At 38.9% G+C, this 15389-nt stretch overlaps 1 protein-coding gene across 4 annotated transcripts in view; it reads left to right on the top strand.

Annotated features, from left to right (window-relative positions):
- The first annotated feature begins 667 nt into the window (after positions 1–667).
- The window catches only part of LOC148831714 (receptor-type tyrosine-protein phosphatase mu), a 242427-nt gene continuing 227705 nt past the window's right edge, over positions 668–15389 (top strand). For 2 of the 4 annotated variants that reach the window (XM_088918656.1, XM_088918655.1), the window contains exon 1: positions 668–905. In XM_088918656.1, the coding sequence (XP_088774782.1) occupies positions 833–905 (73 nt within the window). In that variant the 5' untranslated portion in view covers positions 668–832. The remainder of the gene's footprint in view (positions 906–15389) is intronic. The other 2 variants (XM_088918658.1, XM_088918657.1) reach the window with 1 other exon arrangement.

The raw sequence follows: 15389 nt of genomic DNA, 5'->3' as shown, positions 1-15389 counted from the left end.
TCTGGATACTGTTACCGCATGGGCAATCACGATGCAGTGGAGTTTGCTGTTTCTTGACCCGCAGGTGATTTCAAATTCTGGAAAAAAAAGGTGCCACTGTTTGCTAAATCCATTTAAAAACTATTTTGTAAAGAAATGTCAGAAGTACAGTAGCAGCAGACGAAGCACGGAAAAGAACAGTGTGAGAGAAGCATGTTTATTGTCCCCCAAATGTCTTCATGTAGCCGTTGTCTACTGGAAGGCAGACTGACGAGCAAATGACTAGTTCCTTTTGGTTAGCATTTCTGATGTGACCTGCGGTTAAATTATCCACACACACACACAAAAAAAAATGCTCAAACGCTACTTTTTCCACCAGTTGCTTCGGCACACACAAAGCTGTGGAGTTCAGCGTGCGTGGACGCCCCGGCTGTTATAAAATGCGGCCGCGTCCAGCTTTAGTGCAACACCAAAAGAGCCGCAAACAAACAGCGAAGCGTATACATACTAACAGGCGGAGATGACAATCTTTTGAAAGGTGCCGCGATTTGACCTGAGTCCGAGGGCTGAGGTTTTGAAAACCCCCTCTGGCGGAGGACGCCGTTCTCTCGCTTTCTTTCGGAGCTTAGTGACGTCAAGTCTCTCTCCTGGCAGTCAGTAAGTCAGTGCGAGAGAGTGGAGCCGCTTAGAAACACACAAGTTAGTAGTTAAGAGGCAAACACAGTGAGAGTAGGTTTGAGGTACCCGGAGAGTAACTAAAAAAAAAGGGAGAAAGAGTTTGAATTCTCACCAAGAGGAACAGTTGTGTACGTCTTGCCCCTGGAGCTGGGGGGGACATCAGACACTCCCCGCAATGGATAGAGTTATAACTTGTGTCTTTGCTGCGGTCAGTCTTTTGGTCACAGTTAGAGGACAGATTTTTAAAGGTAAGGCACTGCTTTTTCTTGTCGTCGTCGTCGTCCCGTCCCCCCCACTAATGCTGACTTTGCGTGTAATGTTTTTGAAGTGTGAACGACCTAAGAAACGTCCTGAATCCAATCCGTTTGCAGCGCTGTAAACTGACGCCTTTTGGCAGTTGTTTAAGGAAAAAAAAAGTGTCCTAGTTTACGTTAAGTTTTTTTTAGAAGATAGCCCATTTAGGGGTTAAAGAAAGCTTTTCTTACAAACGAAACAAAACTTTATGCGATTTAAACATTTGGGGTTGTGTTCGTGCTGGAACTGCGCTGGGGGGAAATGCGTAGTGCTGTGCTGTTGGAATGTGGTGTAAAATTGTTTTTAACTTTATGCGCTGTATTCTGTATATGTCGGTATGCTCTGTTAAATTGGACCGCGTATGAACTATAAATCCATGGTGATGGGTGTACCAGAGCGGGTTTCTAACAGTTATTTTCTTGTGAATGTTACACGCCGAGCAGCTGAACTTAGTTTCCGTCTCGCCAGGACTAGTTTGGAGAGGAAAGGCTGAGCGCCTCTTCGACACTTAGCGTTTTTCATTCCCTTCCAGGCTGACAAACCGATTACAGGACACCTACTTAGTTCTAGTACTGTATGTGAGGGTGAAGAAAACCTCAGGAACAGCAGACCCTCCATTTTCGCTTAATCCCCGAGCAGTGAATTGGAGACTTTGAGTTTTAAAGCAGAAGTTGAGGGCGTCTTTAAAATGTTTTTAACCCCGCTGTATAATAAAACGAAGCGACGCCGCTGGTCTAAATGAAATACCCGTGGCACGTAATCCGTTTTTCACGCGGTTTGTAGACAAGCGCCAGTTTTTCTCGTCGTGTTTAATGTGTCTCAATGATCCGGACGTTATTTTTTTTAGCCGCTTTTGAAGGAGAGCGACAGAATGGGGGAAAAAAAAGTTTCGTATCCTAACAAAGAACAGTACCGTTTTATTATGTCAGAGACTGGAGCAGATTTATTTCTGTCGTCTATCCGTTAACTTCGACGGGTTGGGAGCCAAGAGAGTAAACTGGTTTTATGGTTTCCAGTTGTAATGGCTTGGGTTTGGCTCTTAACAATGCTGGTTGACTGTAAAAGACTAATTTTAAATTACTTAAGACTTTGTAATTAAAGGCTTCCCACTCTGCGCTTTAATTCGCGTGCAGCGTGTCAAAGGAGTGCAAGAAGTATTTTCCTGCAGATCTTCACAAAATAGTAAAAAAAAACACCGCTTCCTTAAAACTGATAATGACGACTCAAAATATGACACGACGCGAGTCATTCACTTGAATTTGGTCGGGATTGTTTTTTTCCCTGACATTTAAAATCAATTTTAAACTAATGGAAATCACAGTTTCTGATGAGTATGAATCCTGGAATAGAAGTATATAATGTTATTGCAAGTAAACATCCGCGGGAGTAGCCTACGGCTAATCTTATTCAGAAACCACTCCATATGTATTTTTTAAATATTTGTTATATAATCACATAATAGGTAAGGAGATGATTTTATGTTTATTTTGATCCTAATCCTAAAAAACTAATTCCTTTCCAGTTTGTTTCGGACAGTAATACTAGTGTAGCAGGGACTTAACGTACTTTATTTCTTAAATTGTTTTGAATGCTGTTTCCACTAAAATAAATCAATAACTGCATTATCTGTACTTTTAGCATCTAGGTTCACTTTATTTTCTTTGTGTTCATTTGCATATCTGTGCGTATAAACAGGAAGATTACTGACACGAAAAGCTACTGGGAAGCGATATTACAGCCCCACCTGATAAGCAGGTGTGTGGACCCCTGCAAATCTTGATTGAGAGCGCCGCACTAATGTCAGTGCAGGTGTGAGAAATTGTACGCTCTCCTGCTGATCTGTTAGACGTTTTCGCTTTCTGAAACCCAGAGCGATGCCTGGGGTGACATGAAACCGTTTAATTCAATACTTAAAAGGGGTCATTTTCAGCTGTCGGGGCAATGGATGTTTTATCTGAAGAGGGGCATTATCTATATGTAAATCAATAAGGTGCATACATAGTAAATGTATTGCTTTGGGCTACGGCACAGTTTAAACTAGAAACATTGCATACGAGTAGCTTGCAAAGACCGACAGACTTTCAAATTGACACGTTATTGGATTGTTCCCGTGATAACTAGGAACATATTTTGGATTTCTACAGTCCGGTAGGGTTGTGGTCTGCAATGTATTAGAAACGATAGGTACGATGTTAAGTGGACCTCCCTTTACTATCTCCGAGTGGATGGTTTCAGATACAGATCTTTAAAAATACTTCCAGGGTCTTTGTATTTTCGTGGCGTCTTGAGTGTGAAAGCAGCGTTTTTTTATATTCGCCTTATTGTTTCGATATCTAAACGCTTGCAGTTCTACAGCCTTGACCTACTGCGCTTTTACTGTCTTTCCCTTGACTGTAGGGTCCTGATGGTGGCAGCATCGTACACAAAAGAAGTGTTTATATGCAATAAGTCAGAATCACGACTCTTTGCAACTTTTTTTCCTAGCATGTGTACATTTAATAAAATAGAAACAAAATAATTAAAATGCATTTTAAAATACCTCTTGACTGACAAGTAAACAGAAGCGTTAAGACTATAAAATAATATTTGGAACCTTCATTAGAATTATAAATGCAAATCGAACGCGCTTTTCAGTGAAAATAATCAGTAACAATCCAATTAAAAGGCGACTACTGCAGACCTAGCTACCTAGTTCTGCCTTAAGTATTGAGCGCATCTCAGCTTTGTGATGTATGAACCCAGTCAATCTTCTGATTACTTCTGAAACATACTCGGAAAAAGTAAACAAAATGAATTCAAGCTAACAACGCATACAGTAAGTCTTTATTAACTGTGTTACGTTTTAGACTTCTAAGCTATGGGTTAAAATCGTAAACAAAGAGATCAGTTTTTCTCGCCTCCCACAAGATTCAGTCAAAACGGTGTGAATTAGTGATGCAGAAAAACGCGTGATCTGTTTACCCCAGGATTCGGGGTGTCGTTATCGGAGATCAAGCTGTGTATCGCAGAAACAAATTATAATTCAATCTGTTTCATTTAATCCCTTTTATTTAGGGCAAATCAGTGTAGAACAATTCCTCATTTGCAACGGTGACCTGAAACGTACCCATCTAGGCATCCCTGGGGTAATCGAAGTGTAGTACTCTACCGCGCTCAAGAGTACAGCTGCAGCTTTCAATCCAAAGTCATCGATCAGGGGCACAGAGTCCTACGTGTTAATTGTGTACAGCGGCACGTCATCTTGAGGCGGTCTGCCTGGCCTTGAACCCGTGGGCTCGGATTATTGTGACCAGAAAGGCGACGTTTTCTACCATACGTCCTGTCCTGCGAATGCTTCCTGTTTTTTTTGTCGAAGTACTGCATATCACCCTGATAATTTGTATCTGCCAGAACCAAAAAATAACACATGACTTACTTTTTTTTGGCCTAATAAATGTTTTTAGTGCCTAATTATCTACATCATTTACAGTGATGTTAGGAAGACTAACATTCATGATTGCTAGGCTACATAAAAACAAATAGGCTTTTCTGAGCAGTTTTTGGTTTCCACACACAGTAAGGCCAAAATTATTAGGCTGCCTTTGAAATGCAGGCAGTTGCATTGAAAGCGAAATGAAATGTTTCCTCCCTTCACAGACATTTTTTTTATAAAAGAGTTTTATCTGTGGCCTGACAATGTTTTAAACACTTTTTTTAGAAAAATAAATCGCATAATCAGCCCTTTGTGTTATCAAGGAGACAGCTTAGTTTGAGTTCTCACATAGGAATATTTGACGGGTGGCAGCTTTTTTGGTTTGACTCAGTGGAGAATGAAATTAAAGATCTCAGTAATTTAAAGAGGAGTTAAAGCTTCAGCAAAAAGAAACTCAGAAATGATTGATGACGAGTTGGAAGTGAATTTAAGAGATATCTAAATTTAAGTGCCGTTACTTCACACTTTTTACATTGTGGCACTTTTTGCACAGAATGAATATTTTTGTTGTATAAATTGAAATTGGATGGCTTTGATTTTGTCTGTGCTACTGTATTATGTTGTCTTTGACTTCAGCAGAGCTGTGTAAGTTGTCATGTAGATTTTGAAATCCATTCGTTACGTGAAATTTGTAAGAATGACAGTAAATTGTTTTTTCCCCTTGACTGTTTTCTGCCTTCATTTTCACGGAGCCAGGATTCTGGTGCTTTGGAAAACCACTACAGATGTTCATTAAAATATGTAAGGTTGACAACTTTATCAAAAAGTATTTTCCTGAACCTACAGTACAAAAACTACATAATTTCTCATGTGTTTTTAATACTGGTGCTGGGACATGTTATCAGTCTGTTTTCCATTTTAGTGCTCTGTTGGAAGTTGTCTGCAGAGCAAGAGAAGAATTCCTGATGTTCTGCTCTGACTAGCCTGTACCAGCCAATATAATGTTGAATATTTTGGAGGTGACATTTTCTTGTTCTGGCAGTTTGTGAAACCTAGAAACATGGCAAACTATATAAAGTTTACTTTAGACAAGGGGAACGAAGAATCATCAAAATGCATTCAGTTCATAATTAGCAATTGGGTTTGATTCTTAAAAAGATGCTGAGCGGACAGGGTTTCTTTAATTAAACAAGATGAGGACACAAAGATAAAAGCTAATGAAGTGTAAAAAGGGGGATCCCTCCTCCAGCAGGCTGATGAAGAGCCTTGACTGAGTAATTACACGTCGGATCTCATCACCATTTCAAAACCTTTGGAAAAAAAAATACCCAGCATTTGTTGTAGATGAATTTGAGAAAGCATTGAGTGAAATATCACTAATTAATGCTCTGAGGGCTTTCATTGTTTAAAATAATACAATTAGAATTAAAAGCAAGCCATTTAAGTAGAAGAGAATTGTGCTGACAAGCCCGGTGCAACCAGCGCTCACAATGAAAGATAACTTCCCTCAATGTCGTCCTGATTTGGAACCAGCGCAAATGTTTCCTTGCGTTATGGAAATGTTCCGTCTGTGCCATCACAACAGAGAAAAACTTGGAGGGGCTAATTCGTCTTGCCTGATGCCCCGGTTTTGCGCTGTGCCCAGGTTGTGAACAGGAGGCAGGTGGTTCTGCCTCCCCTCCCCATGTGTATGACCGCAGGCAAATCTCTCCATTAATGTCAGCTCACATCTGTGCTCTTTAGTGTTATTACAACGTGCCGGTCATTAATGCATTAGTGTCTGCTTGTGTTCGATTCATTTGCATTGGTTTTCTGCTTGGTCAGGCAATAGTACAGTAGGGCTGTGGGCGGTCTGCCTTTTGTTTGGTTTTCCTTCAAATGCAGAAGCTCACTTTGACCCCATTGTTACAGAATGCTGGTCTTCCTGATAGAAGTGCAACTTCACAGCTCTACGTTACAAATAATCTAAGAAACAGTGATTTAGTGTGTGGCCAAGCCGAGCTGGAGCAGTGTTGCAAAACGGATGAGAGCAGCATAATATAGGGACTATTTTGACATTTTCATCGTTGCCAAGCACTGCTACCCCACATTAATTTTGGTGATTTATTTAAGTCCACGTTAGATGAAGGGAGCATAAATATTTGTCCAAAAAGCAAGTGGCATGGAATGCTAAATTGTTTTTTTATGTTTCTCTAATTATTCTGGCCACCATATGTTTTAATCACGCCAGCATATTTATTTGCAAAACAAGCAGAAAAAAAACTGTTTAAATTGATCTTAATTAGTCACTTTAATTGGGTACACTGAAGTTTGTTCATTGCAGGAATTCTGCTCTGTACCTTTGGCTTAAAGCTTCATTATCTGTATTTGGCGTTGAGGGATGGAGTTCTGATGTAGTGCCTGGAGCAGACAGGCCCTTAGCTTACAATTTCAATTTATAACTTTAAGTTGCTTGATCAGCAGAAGCTACAATTTAGTGCCTCACCTTGTTTTCCTGTTATTCACGCATCAAAAAGAGGATCTAATTACAGTAAAAATACATGGCTGGTTTTATAGCCACAAAGTCAAATAAAGTGATGGAGTTCTCTTCACATTACTACAGAAAAGGTTTGCAAAACAATACTGGACCATTTTAGTTGTACAGTGTATATTAAAAATCTTTTTAGAAGGAATTTTTTATGTTGTTAACAGTGCTTGAGAAATCATGATTTTTAAATCTCATACATTCAGATTAAGATCACATATCGCATACTGTAAAATGTTGAGCTTGTGGTATAGTTACATAAGTGTTAAAGCATTTCTTAAAGTAGTTATAAGAAATCTGAGAGTCGAGCTTTCATGAATTTCGTTCTGTGGCATTCTTGGCGTCAGAAATAAATGACATTCTTGCCGTTTAGTGTAAAAGAGCTAAGCTCTTCAGTTTAAAAGAACAAAAAAATGAAAGTGTTCTCCAAGTTTGTTCTGTCCCGTGTTGCCACCCACGTTCTAGAATTGTTTACATAGCTATAGTATATGGATTAGAAGTCACCCCTTGATAAGAATATTGCTACCCCAGGACGCATCCAGCTGGGCCTTCCAGTCGAAAGGCCGTGTGTGGTAATTAGCCGGCCTGTTCCATGGCTGTGTGAAACCACTTCCTGCAGTACGTGCACTCGGCCTCCCTCTCTTCCCAGTGGAAGTGTAAAGACTTCCTTCAGCCTAGGCTGAATTGATTCTTAATTAGGCTGTGCGTCACCCTAGGGTAAACCCCCTACTGTACATCTTCTGCCTTAAATCTTCTAGGGCTGGGTGGTCCAATTTGACCCATCACTAACGCTGGACTGAGAAATGGAGCAAAATGAAAGTCCAAAGAAAATACTGTACACGTTAAAAATAATTGTGCAGTGATTCCGTTCCCATATTATTTATACAATGTTTTTTTTTCTGTTAATGTTAACAATGTTGTTAATCAATGTTAAAATAACAGAAACACCCCCGTTACACTTTGGTTATTGCAGGCTCCTGGCCTTGCAGCACTCTGATTGACCATTTTATTGTTTGTTTTTTTATTAATGAACAATAGTGGAGATGATTAAAAAATGAGAGTAGAACCTTACTGTGTGCAGTGTATATAAATCACAGACTGAGTAACTGCTTTAGCTGCAGTCTTTCAGCACCTACAGTTTAACTGAATGCTCCCTCCCCTCCCTCCCTCTAATTATTTTTTATACTTAAGTAATGAAATTGCATGATGAGTTCTTTGAAGAATCTTATCATTAACTATCAAAGACAATCAAAAAGTCTACTCTTGACAATTTTTAGCAAATAGTCTTAAAGGGGTAGTGTACAAGTGTATCTTTCAAATTTTAGAGTGTACAAAATGAGGTAATTTTTTGTTAATGTAACGTTTGTACAATAGGATGTTTTTCAGGAAAAAGCTTGACTGAGACTGTATGGAAATTGCAATATTGTTGCAGCAACAATTACCTACATCAGTTTTTTAGATCCTGAAGATTTACAGACACCGGGACCATGAAAATTCTGAAATTTCTTGAATATACTACCCATATTAATAAAGTAGCAAAGAAGCGTGGTGTGTTCTGCTTCTGCACAAGTACGCTGTTATGATGTAACTGGTGCTGAATGTGCAAGTACAGTCTTTAAAGGATTACTAGATAAACAGGTCAGCAGCCCAAGGAATTAAATTATTTTGTCTAGGTGCATAAACTGCTTGTTCTAAATCCCACAGCTGTGTTGCTGTTAAGACACATGGCTGCTAGTCTAATATTAACAAGTCAATACAAAAGGAAAATGATAAAGCTGACAAGCTTAATGTATACACTATGATTAGGTTGAACAAAATTAAATTATATAGAGCCCTATAGTTTCTTTGATTTTGGAAAATATTGAACTTTACATGTCTCTGTGAATGCTTTGATCTGATGGTAAAATAATACCTCAGTTTTAAAATATACACTGCATGGATGAATTGAGAAAAATGCTTTTCATCAACATAAATTTATAGAGACGTTCAAAATTAAGAATTTGCACCAAGAACTGTAGTCCGAAGGTAATGGTGCCACTGGTCCACCAATAGGTAGATCTTTCTTGGAGGTTTTCCTTTCCTGTACAGACTAGACCCAGCCTTGCTAAGCTTCCTGTCCTCTATAAGGTGGTAATGCTTTTGTTGCCTTATGACAGGCACCCCTGTCTCTTGTCTTCCTGTCATGGCAGTTCTTTAGATGTTTATCAGTCTAATTGTTTTTACGTCTTTTGTGTTTTTTGCAACTTTTTTTCCCCCATTACTAAAGCTTTGCGAACACAGGAATTCCAGGATGTCGATCTGTTAGTGTTAAATATCTATTCTTTAGTGTATAAATAGAAAGTCCCTTTTAGGTTAATATTTATTTAGCTTTTTGCAGCCTGGCTTTTGTGTCAGGCTTTGACAGAAGAAGGCTCCACAGCCGAAACGTTTCCTTTCTTCTCTTTTCAGCATAAAACAAACCTTTACTTGTCTCTTTGTCCCTTCTGCTGATGTTTAATATGTTTGTTTTGCACACAGTACTGTATGTAGTAGATATTTCTTGAGTACCCTGGGGTTGAAATCCTTTCTTTGCATCCACAGCTTTCATCAGGCACTGATGGATGAGATGGAATAAAGACTCCTGAGTTTTATGTGGGAAAGCACCGTGAGAGTCGCTAGAAATGGTCAAAATCCTCAAGTGAATTTTGCAACGTTTTCTGCGGCCAAAAGTACACAGAATCTCTGTATAGAAGTCGAGCCTTTTAAGGATAGTGAGGCCACTGGGCTATAAGGAAAGAACGCTGGCTTATTCTGTGATTTGAAACTTTGCAAATCTAATTATTATAATGGATGATAATTAAAGATGTAATTACACTGTCTTCTCTGTAGTTTAGTTTACTTGTCAACTTCATATGCATGAACAATGAAATTTCCTTAGCATCCCTTAAATTGTTGAAATTGTGCTCTGTGCCAGACATGACGTTTTCTATGTTTTTGACCAGTGTGCAGGCTGTAGCAGGCACTGTAGCAAGGCACTTCCTATGGGCAGCCTCACAGTTCCTTGCTGTTCCAGCTATTTGTAACCATGTTTTGCCAAAGATTCTTGGAACAATAGCTCTTTTATTAGCCTGCATTGTACTGAGTGCATTCTTATGTGGAACAGTCTCTTTTACCCAAAATAAGGACGAGAGTAGTCATCTAGTATTAGAAATGCAGAATTATTTTAGAAAACAGTATTTGTTTTTGTATCACATTTTGTAAAAGTATACTAATACTATGTAGTGAACTCTTAAGGGGAGACTAGAATGATTTCCTACCAAGTTTGGATTTACAGTAAGCGGCCAAGCAGTTGTGGGTTTTTAAGTCAGTTTGTGTAGCTTTTCCTAAGATGGAGGTCATTTGAAATTTTGGAAGAAGGTGGTAGTCAAGCAGGCATTTTGTTTAAAACAAAATCCCTCTACGGCTGGATTGTAAATGCATTTTCAGTGGAATAGTGCTTGGCATTAACTGGTGATTACTAGAAGATTTTGAGAAGAATTTTAAAAATATATACAAGGCTTTCTAGCTGTTGAAACAGGACACCAGTTTTTGTCATAAATGAAATAGCTTTTCAGTTCTGGTATAACTACCTAGTATGGTGTTAGGTCCCTAAATAGCTGCCTGTGGAATGGCATTGAGTACACCTGGTCTGAACCCAGCACTCTTGTTCTGGTCCAGAGTTTTCAAACCACTACCGTGGTGTAATGATCTTGGACACTGTGATACAGGATGTAATTTCCATGTAAATGAGATGCTAAACGGATGTCCTGGCTACTTGGTCATTAATCCATGTTGATGCTCGTAAGAGAAGAGGTGTTAACCCGGGTGTCCTGAATTTTGATTTTGTGATTGCACAGTCTGGCCTACCTATGAGTTCTGCCTTAATTCCACTAGTGGCAAAACTCAAGGTGGGTGCTGTACTTCAGCAGTGGATGAAGTGGATCTTATTCTATATTCAAGGGATTCTTGTGAAATTAATTCGGAGGAAATGTGGTCGTATTTGCTATGATGAAGCAGTGCTGAAGTTCAAAAGGAAAACATTGCTAAATAAGTTGATTTCAATAAACTATTCTTTAAACTGGTAATTTAATTAATGTTCAAATAACTGGATGTTGTAACTTGTAATGCAAGTTTGATAAGGAAAAATAGACAGCAGTGTTTGCACATGTTTTCACCTTTGGGCCCGAAATGGTGGTGAGGCTGCTGTAGAGTGGGGTGCTGTTCTGTACAGCAGATAAGGAGCAAGGAAAAGCCAAGATGAAATTGTGCGATGGACAAAGGTTATGGTCAAGAGCCGGAGGTCATAAAGAAGGGAGATATGGAGAGAGAAGGAAGATAAGGTCAAGGTGAAAGCACAGAAAAGAAACAGACTTGAGAAGGTGATTAAAAAGACTGCGAATAAGGAGCAAAGCCTAAGGTACTGTACATTCCTGCAGTTCTGAGTAGCTGTTTGTATCAAAGGTCTGGAGAGAAGCACTGTGTTCAATTGCAATTACATAACGTAGTGCAGAGAATTACAGTAGGGGCTTTAAGAGAGGGCAGGACAGGGCTCCAAACTGAAGGAGAAAGATTTTTTTTTTCCGCTGAAGTCTTTGAACGGGGATCGACTATTACAAGATAGTGTTAGTGAGCAATATCCTGGGAGATTTTTGTATCTGTTGGTGTAATTCCGTGGTCAGGATTGTACAGTAGTTATCATAGGTAAGTGGACAAGTTATAGGTTTATCCAATCTGAAAAGAAGAGATTCTTTTCTTTTCAGCTTGGAATAAACCTATTACTTGTTCCTTTGCAGCCTACACATGCTGACGCAGCTACCCACCTGAACTATCATAGGTAAGTGCCTTAGAGAATTACTGTTGTGCTTCCAAATGGAGAGGTTAGTATGAGTTTTAGGCTTAGTTATTAAATCTAGCGTCAAGTTCAAGGTTTGTTAAATTATAAGTTAAATTATAAGACAGTACCCATCTGAGTTATTATCGCCCTACTCCCCACCTCGCAACCTTCACTCTTCTAATTCTGGTCTCCTGTCTCCTGAATTATACCAATATTACTTGATTTTCATCAAGTAAGAAAACTCTCGACATTCAGCAAGTTAAATCACTGCCCGTGCCCACTCCACACTCTCACTAATGAAGTGAGTTAGTGCTTATGCAACAGTAAAGGTCCTTTGAGTGCATCATGATCAGTCATGAATTCATTAATGAAAATAACACCAAAACAATCAGTATCTAAAATCCATATGCTTTCCTAAAAATGTAATGAATAGTGATGCGTTTCTTTTGATGCTCAGTGTTCAGGAACAGACAAAACTGTTGATCAGGCTTCTGGCGATAAGATGAGATCTTGATTTACCAGCTCAAAATAACTGCGGTTATATCGGGAAACAGTTTATGAATTTGTTTTTGTATTTATTGAACAAAGTAGGCTAAACTCAGAAATAAACCAAGCATGTTGTTTTGGAGTTAAATACCAAATCACTATCATAATAACACAAAGCATGTCCAAAGAGGACAGGGCTCCACTTCTGGCTAGCCAAAACTAGGCATTTCTCCAACATAGAATGATGGTCTGAAGACACTGTTCTCTTCAAAAGTGGAGCATATTGTTTCCTTTCTGTTTAGTTTTTTTTACTTTTCGCCAGGTTAGACATTCAACTTGTTAAATCACTTCACTGCCTGTTCCCAGTCAGCTTCGCATTCATTTCCAGCCAACGTGGCTTTTCACGTTGACAAGGAGGTATTTGTGGAATTTCTTTAAACGAAGGATCCTTGTGTTCTGTATCTTTTTCCCTCTGCGTTCGCTTTCAATCATTGTTCAGTGCACAGACGAAAAGTGTTTTGGGGGGGAACGTGGTGTTTTGTGAGACATTTCGGTTGCACACGTTCAGATCCACTGTCAGTCTTTGCAGTCGAAGCTGTTGCTGGCACAGAGGCAGGTGAGGGTTCGACAGGACCGGGGCCAGCTGAGAAAAGCATGCGAGTGACATGAGGGAGAAGAACACGATGGAATGGCGATGCTTCACTGCACAAGGCGTAATGCAGTGAGGGGAGACGGTATTTCTGAGTGTCCTGGTAGACTGCTGCCACGCTGGAAGCTGGGGGAAATAAACACTTCCATATTTCAAAAGGATCTGCTAGGAGGGGCTCATATCGGGATTTAATTAAAAGAACAGCATGCTTATGAAAATGTTGAACAACAAAATCATTGAAGCGATTTAGAAAATTCAGGTCAAAAAGAATTAAAACAATTTGGGGAAAAAAAATAAGAAAAGGTTTGATAAAATAGTCTTGGAAAAGATACCATGGCTGTGTATTTTACAGCAATTGAATAAGGCACGTTTTTTTCTGTTGTGAACATGTAGTGTTTCCAATAGTTTGTATAATGATTAAATGTTGGGGGCTAAATTACTGAACTTGCCTCCAAAATGATGGCTTTACATGCTACAGATGCAATGTATGTAATACTTATTTGTATTTACTAAGTTCACTAATTTAGAATAGGAGTTATTTGAAATATTCAAACAGGTTTTTCTTGTTCATTGGGAGCATTTTAAAAATGCGCTTTTGAGATTAGGATGCTTAAATCATGAATGAATCATGCCACATAATGAGTTCAAGTCAGGTCCCTCATCATGAAAGATTAATGCCTGTTATGTTCATAATTAGCTGGAGTATACATTGTGATATAGTGTGTCAATAATAGAGCACATTGACTGCAGGGTGATCCTCTATTCAGTTTGCCAGGTGGATGCCCTTGCTTGGTAGTGGCTGCCTTTTGACATAGTATACAGTATGTCTATCCCACATTTTCTCGCAGGTATTTGGATTCAGTTTCCATCTTGTGACACAGCAGACCAGTGCAGGACATTGATCTCAGGTTGAAGCAAAAAGTGTTGAAGCTGTGTGAATGAGAGCCTTACAGATTGCATTATCTTAGGTTTGCTTTAACAACGGTTAGTACTGGTCTCTGTTGGGTTGACAATGGAATTCCTCTTAAAAGCCCCAAGCCCACTACTGAGGTTGGCACCAGTGGCCACTAAAACCATTATGCTATAATCTCAGACACAATCGTTCTTTATACAGACCTCACAAAACCTTCTGTGGTTTCTCCTTTGTACACCTGATGTGATAACTCGGTAACTCCAAGTAAGAGAGAGACCCATTTACCAACATCCAGGGGATAATGTCTTCCATGGAACTGCTCACGATATTAGCGTTGTAGATTATTAATCTCTGAAGTGTTTAATAACCATAATTTTGTTTATGGGTTTCCTTTGACAACAAATCCCATTTGAAGCTTTAGTTGGTGCCGTATGGAAGCAATACTTCAAGCTGTTACAGAGACTGGTTGACTGAAACCTAGTTTATTATGTGTGCTTCTTGTGATTTGGCAGTGCTACTGGAGTCTGTAGATTCTCTATCAACAACATATTGAAGTCTTCCTACCAGCGATATTTCTTGAAAATGTCTAATCTGTTGCTGAAGCAAATATTATTGAGCTTTGATTAAAGAGAACTTGGAAGTTGCACATGCAGACTCATAATTGCAAATTTCTAACCATGTGTCTGGAATATTTTGTTCATTAGTTTCTTAATGCCTTCTTCATCATTGACTGCAACTTGGCACATTTTGTGATTTCATACTTGGGAAGCAGTGCAGTGTTCATAAAGAGGATGTGAGCTCTAGAGTTTTCCAAGGGAATATTAGCGACCCTTTGCAAAATCATACTCAAATATATTTATTTCCAAACAAGCACGATGGGCTATATATCCTCCTCTCATTGGTAACCTTTGTATGTTGGTTAACACTGTATTGTTAATTAAGACTCCAAATGCTGTAAGTAGTGCGTTTCTGAGGAATATCAGTGTAATTTTATAAAATATATACTTTTTTCATTGTGTAATGTCAGTAATTTAAATTGTCATTTAATATGATGAAATTAATCTTGAAATGTGTTGCAATATTTTAGGGGGTTACATTAAAGTAAAAATCAGATTGTAAAAACGTGGTTTCTTTGTTCCTGGCACATTTTAATTATAGTGTAATAAACAGGATGCATACATAAAAAAAACAATGAATGTTTATTTCTAATGCTTGATTTCAAACACCCTATAAGAACACACAACTCCTATAGAATATATAAAAGACTACGAGTACCTAGATCCAGTTCTCTAACAGTCCAAAACTACCTTTACTTGTATCCTCAGTAGTGGATCATACTAAGCACACACTTAGACACAGCAGTTTATGGAGGTCATACTGGTTTCTGCACAAAACAGTCCCTCCACACGAATCAGTCTTCACTGAATCGGGTAGTTTGCCAGAGAACAGGGTTGTTCTGTGTTCTCAGGGCAGCTGCTAACACCTGGCTTCACATACCACATACAGTACTTGTATATTAGTAGGTTGTCTAGTATGCATTGCAGTTAAGACTTAACACACAGCGTGTCTTTTTTCAAGAAGCATAGTGCATTCTTCACCTTA

This window comes from Atractosteus spatula, chromosome 6 (genome assembly GCF_055471065.1).
Source record: "Atractosteus spatula isolate fAtrSpa1 chromosome 6, fAtrSpa1.hap1, whole genome shotgun sequence".
Lineage (NCBI taxonomy): Eukaryota > Metazoa > Chordata > Actinopteri > Semionotiformes > Lepisosteidae > Atractosteus > Atractosteus spatula.
This window is presented reverse-complemented; position numbering and strand designations above follow the sequence as displayed.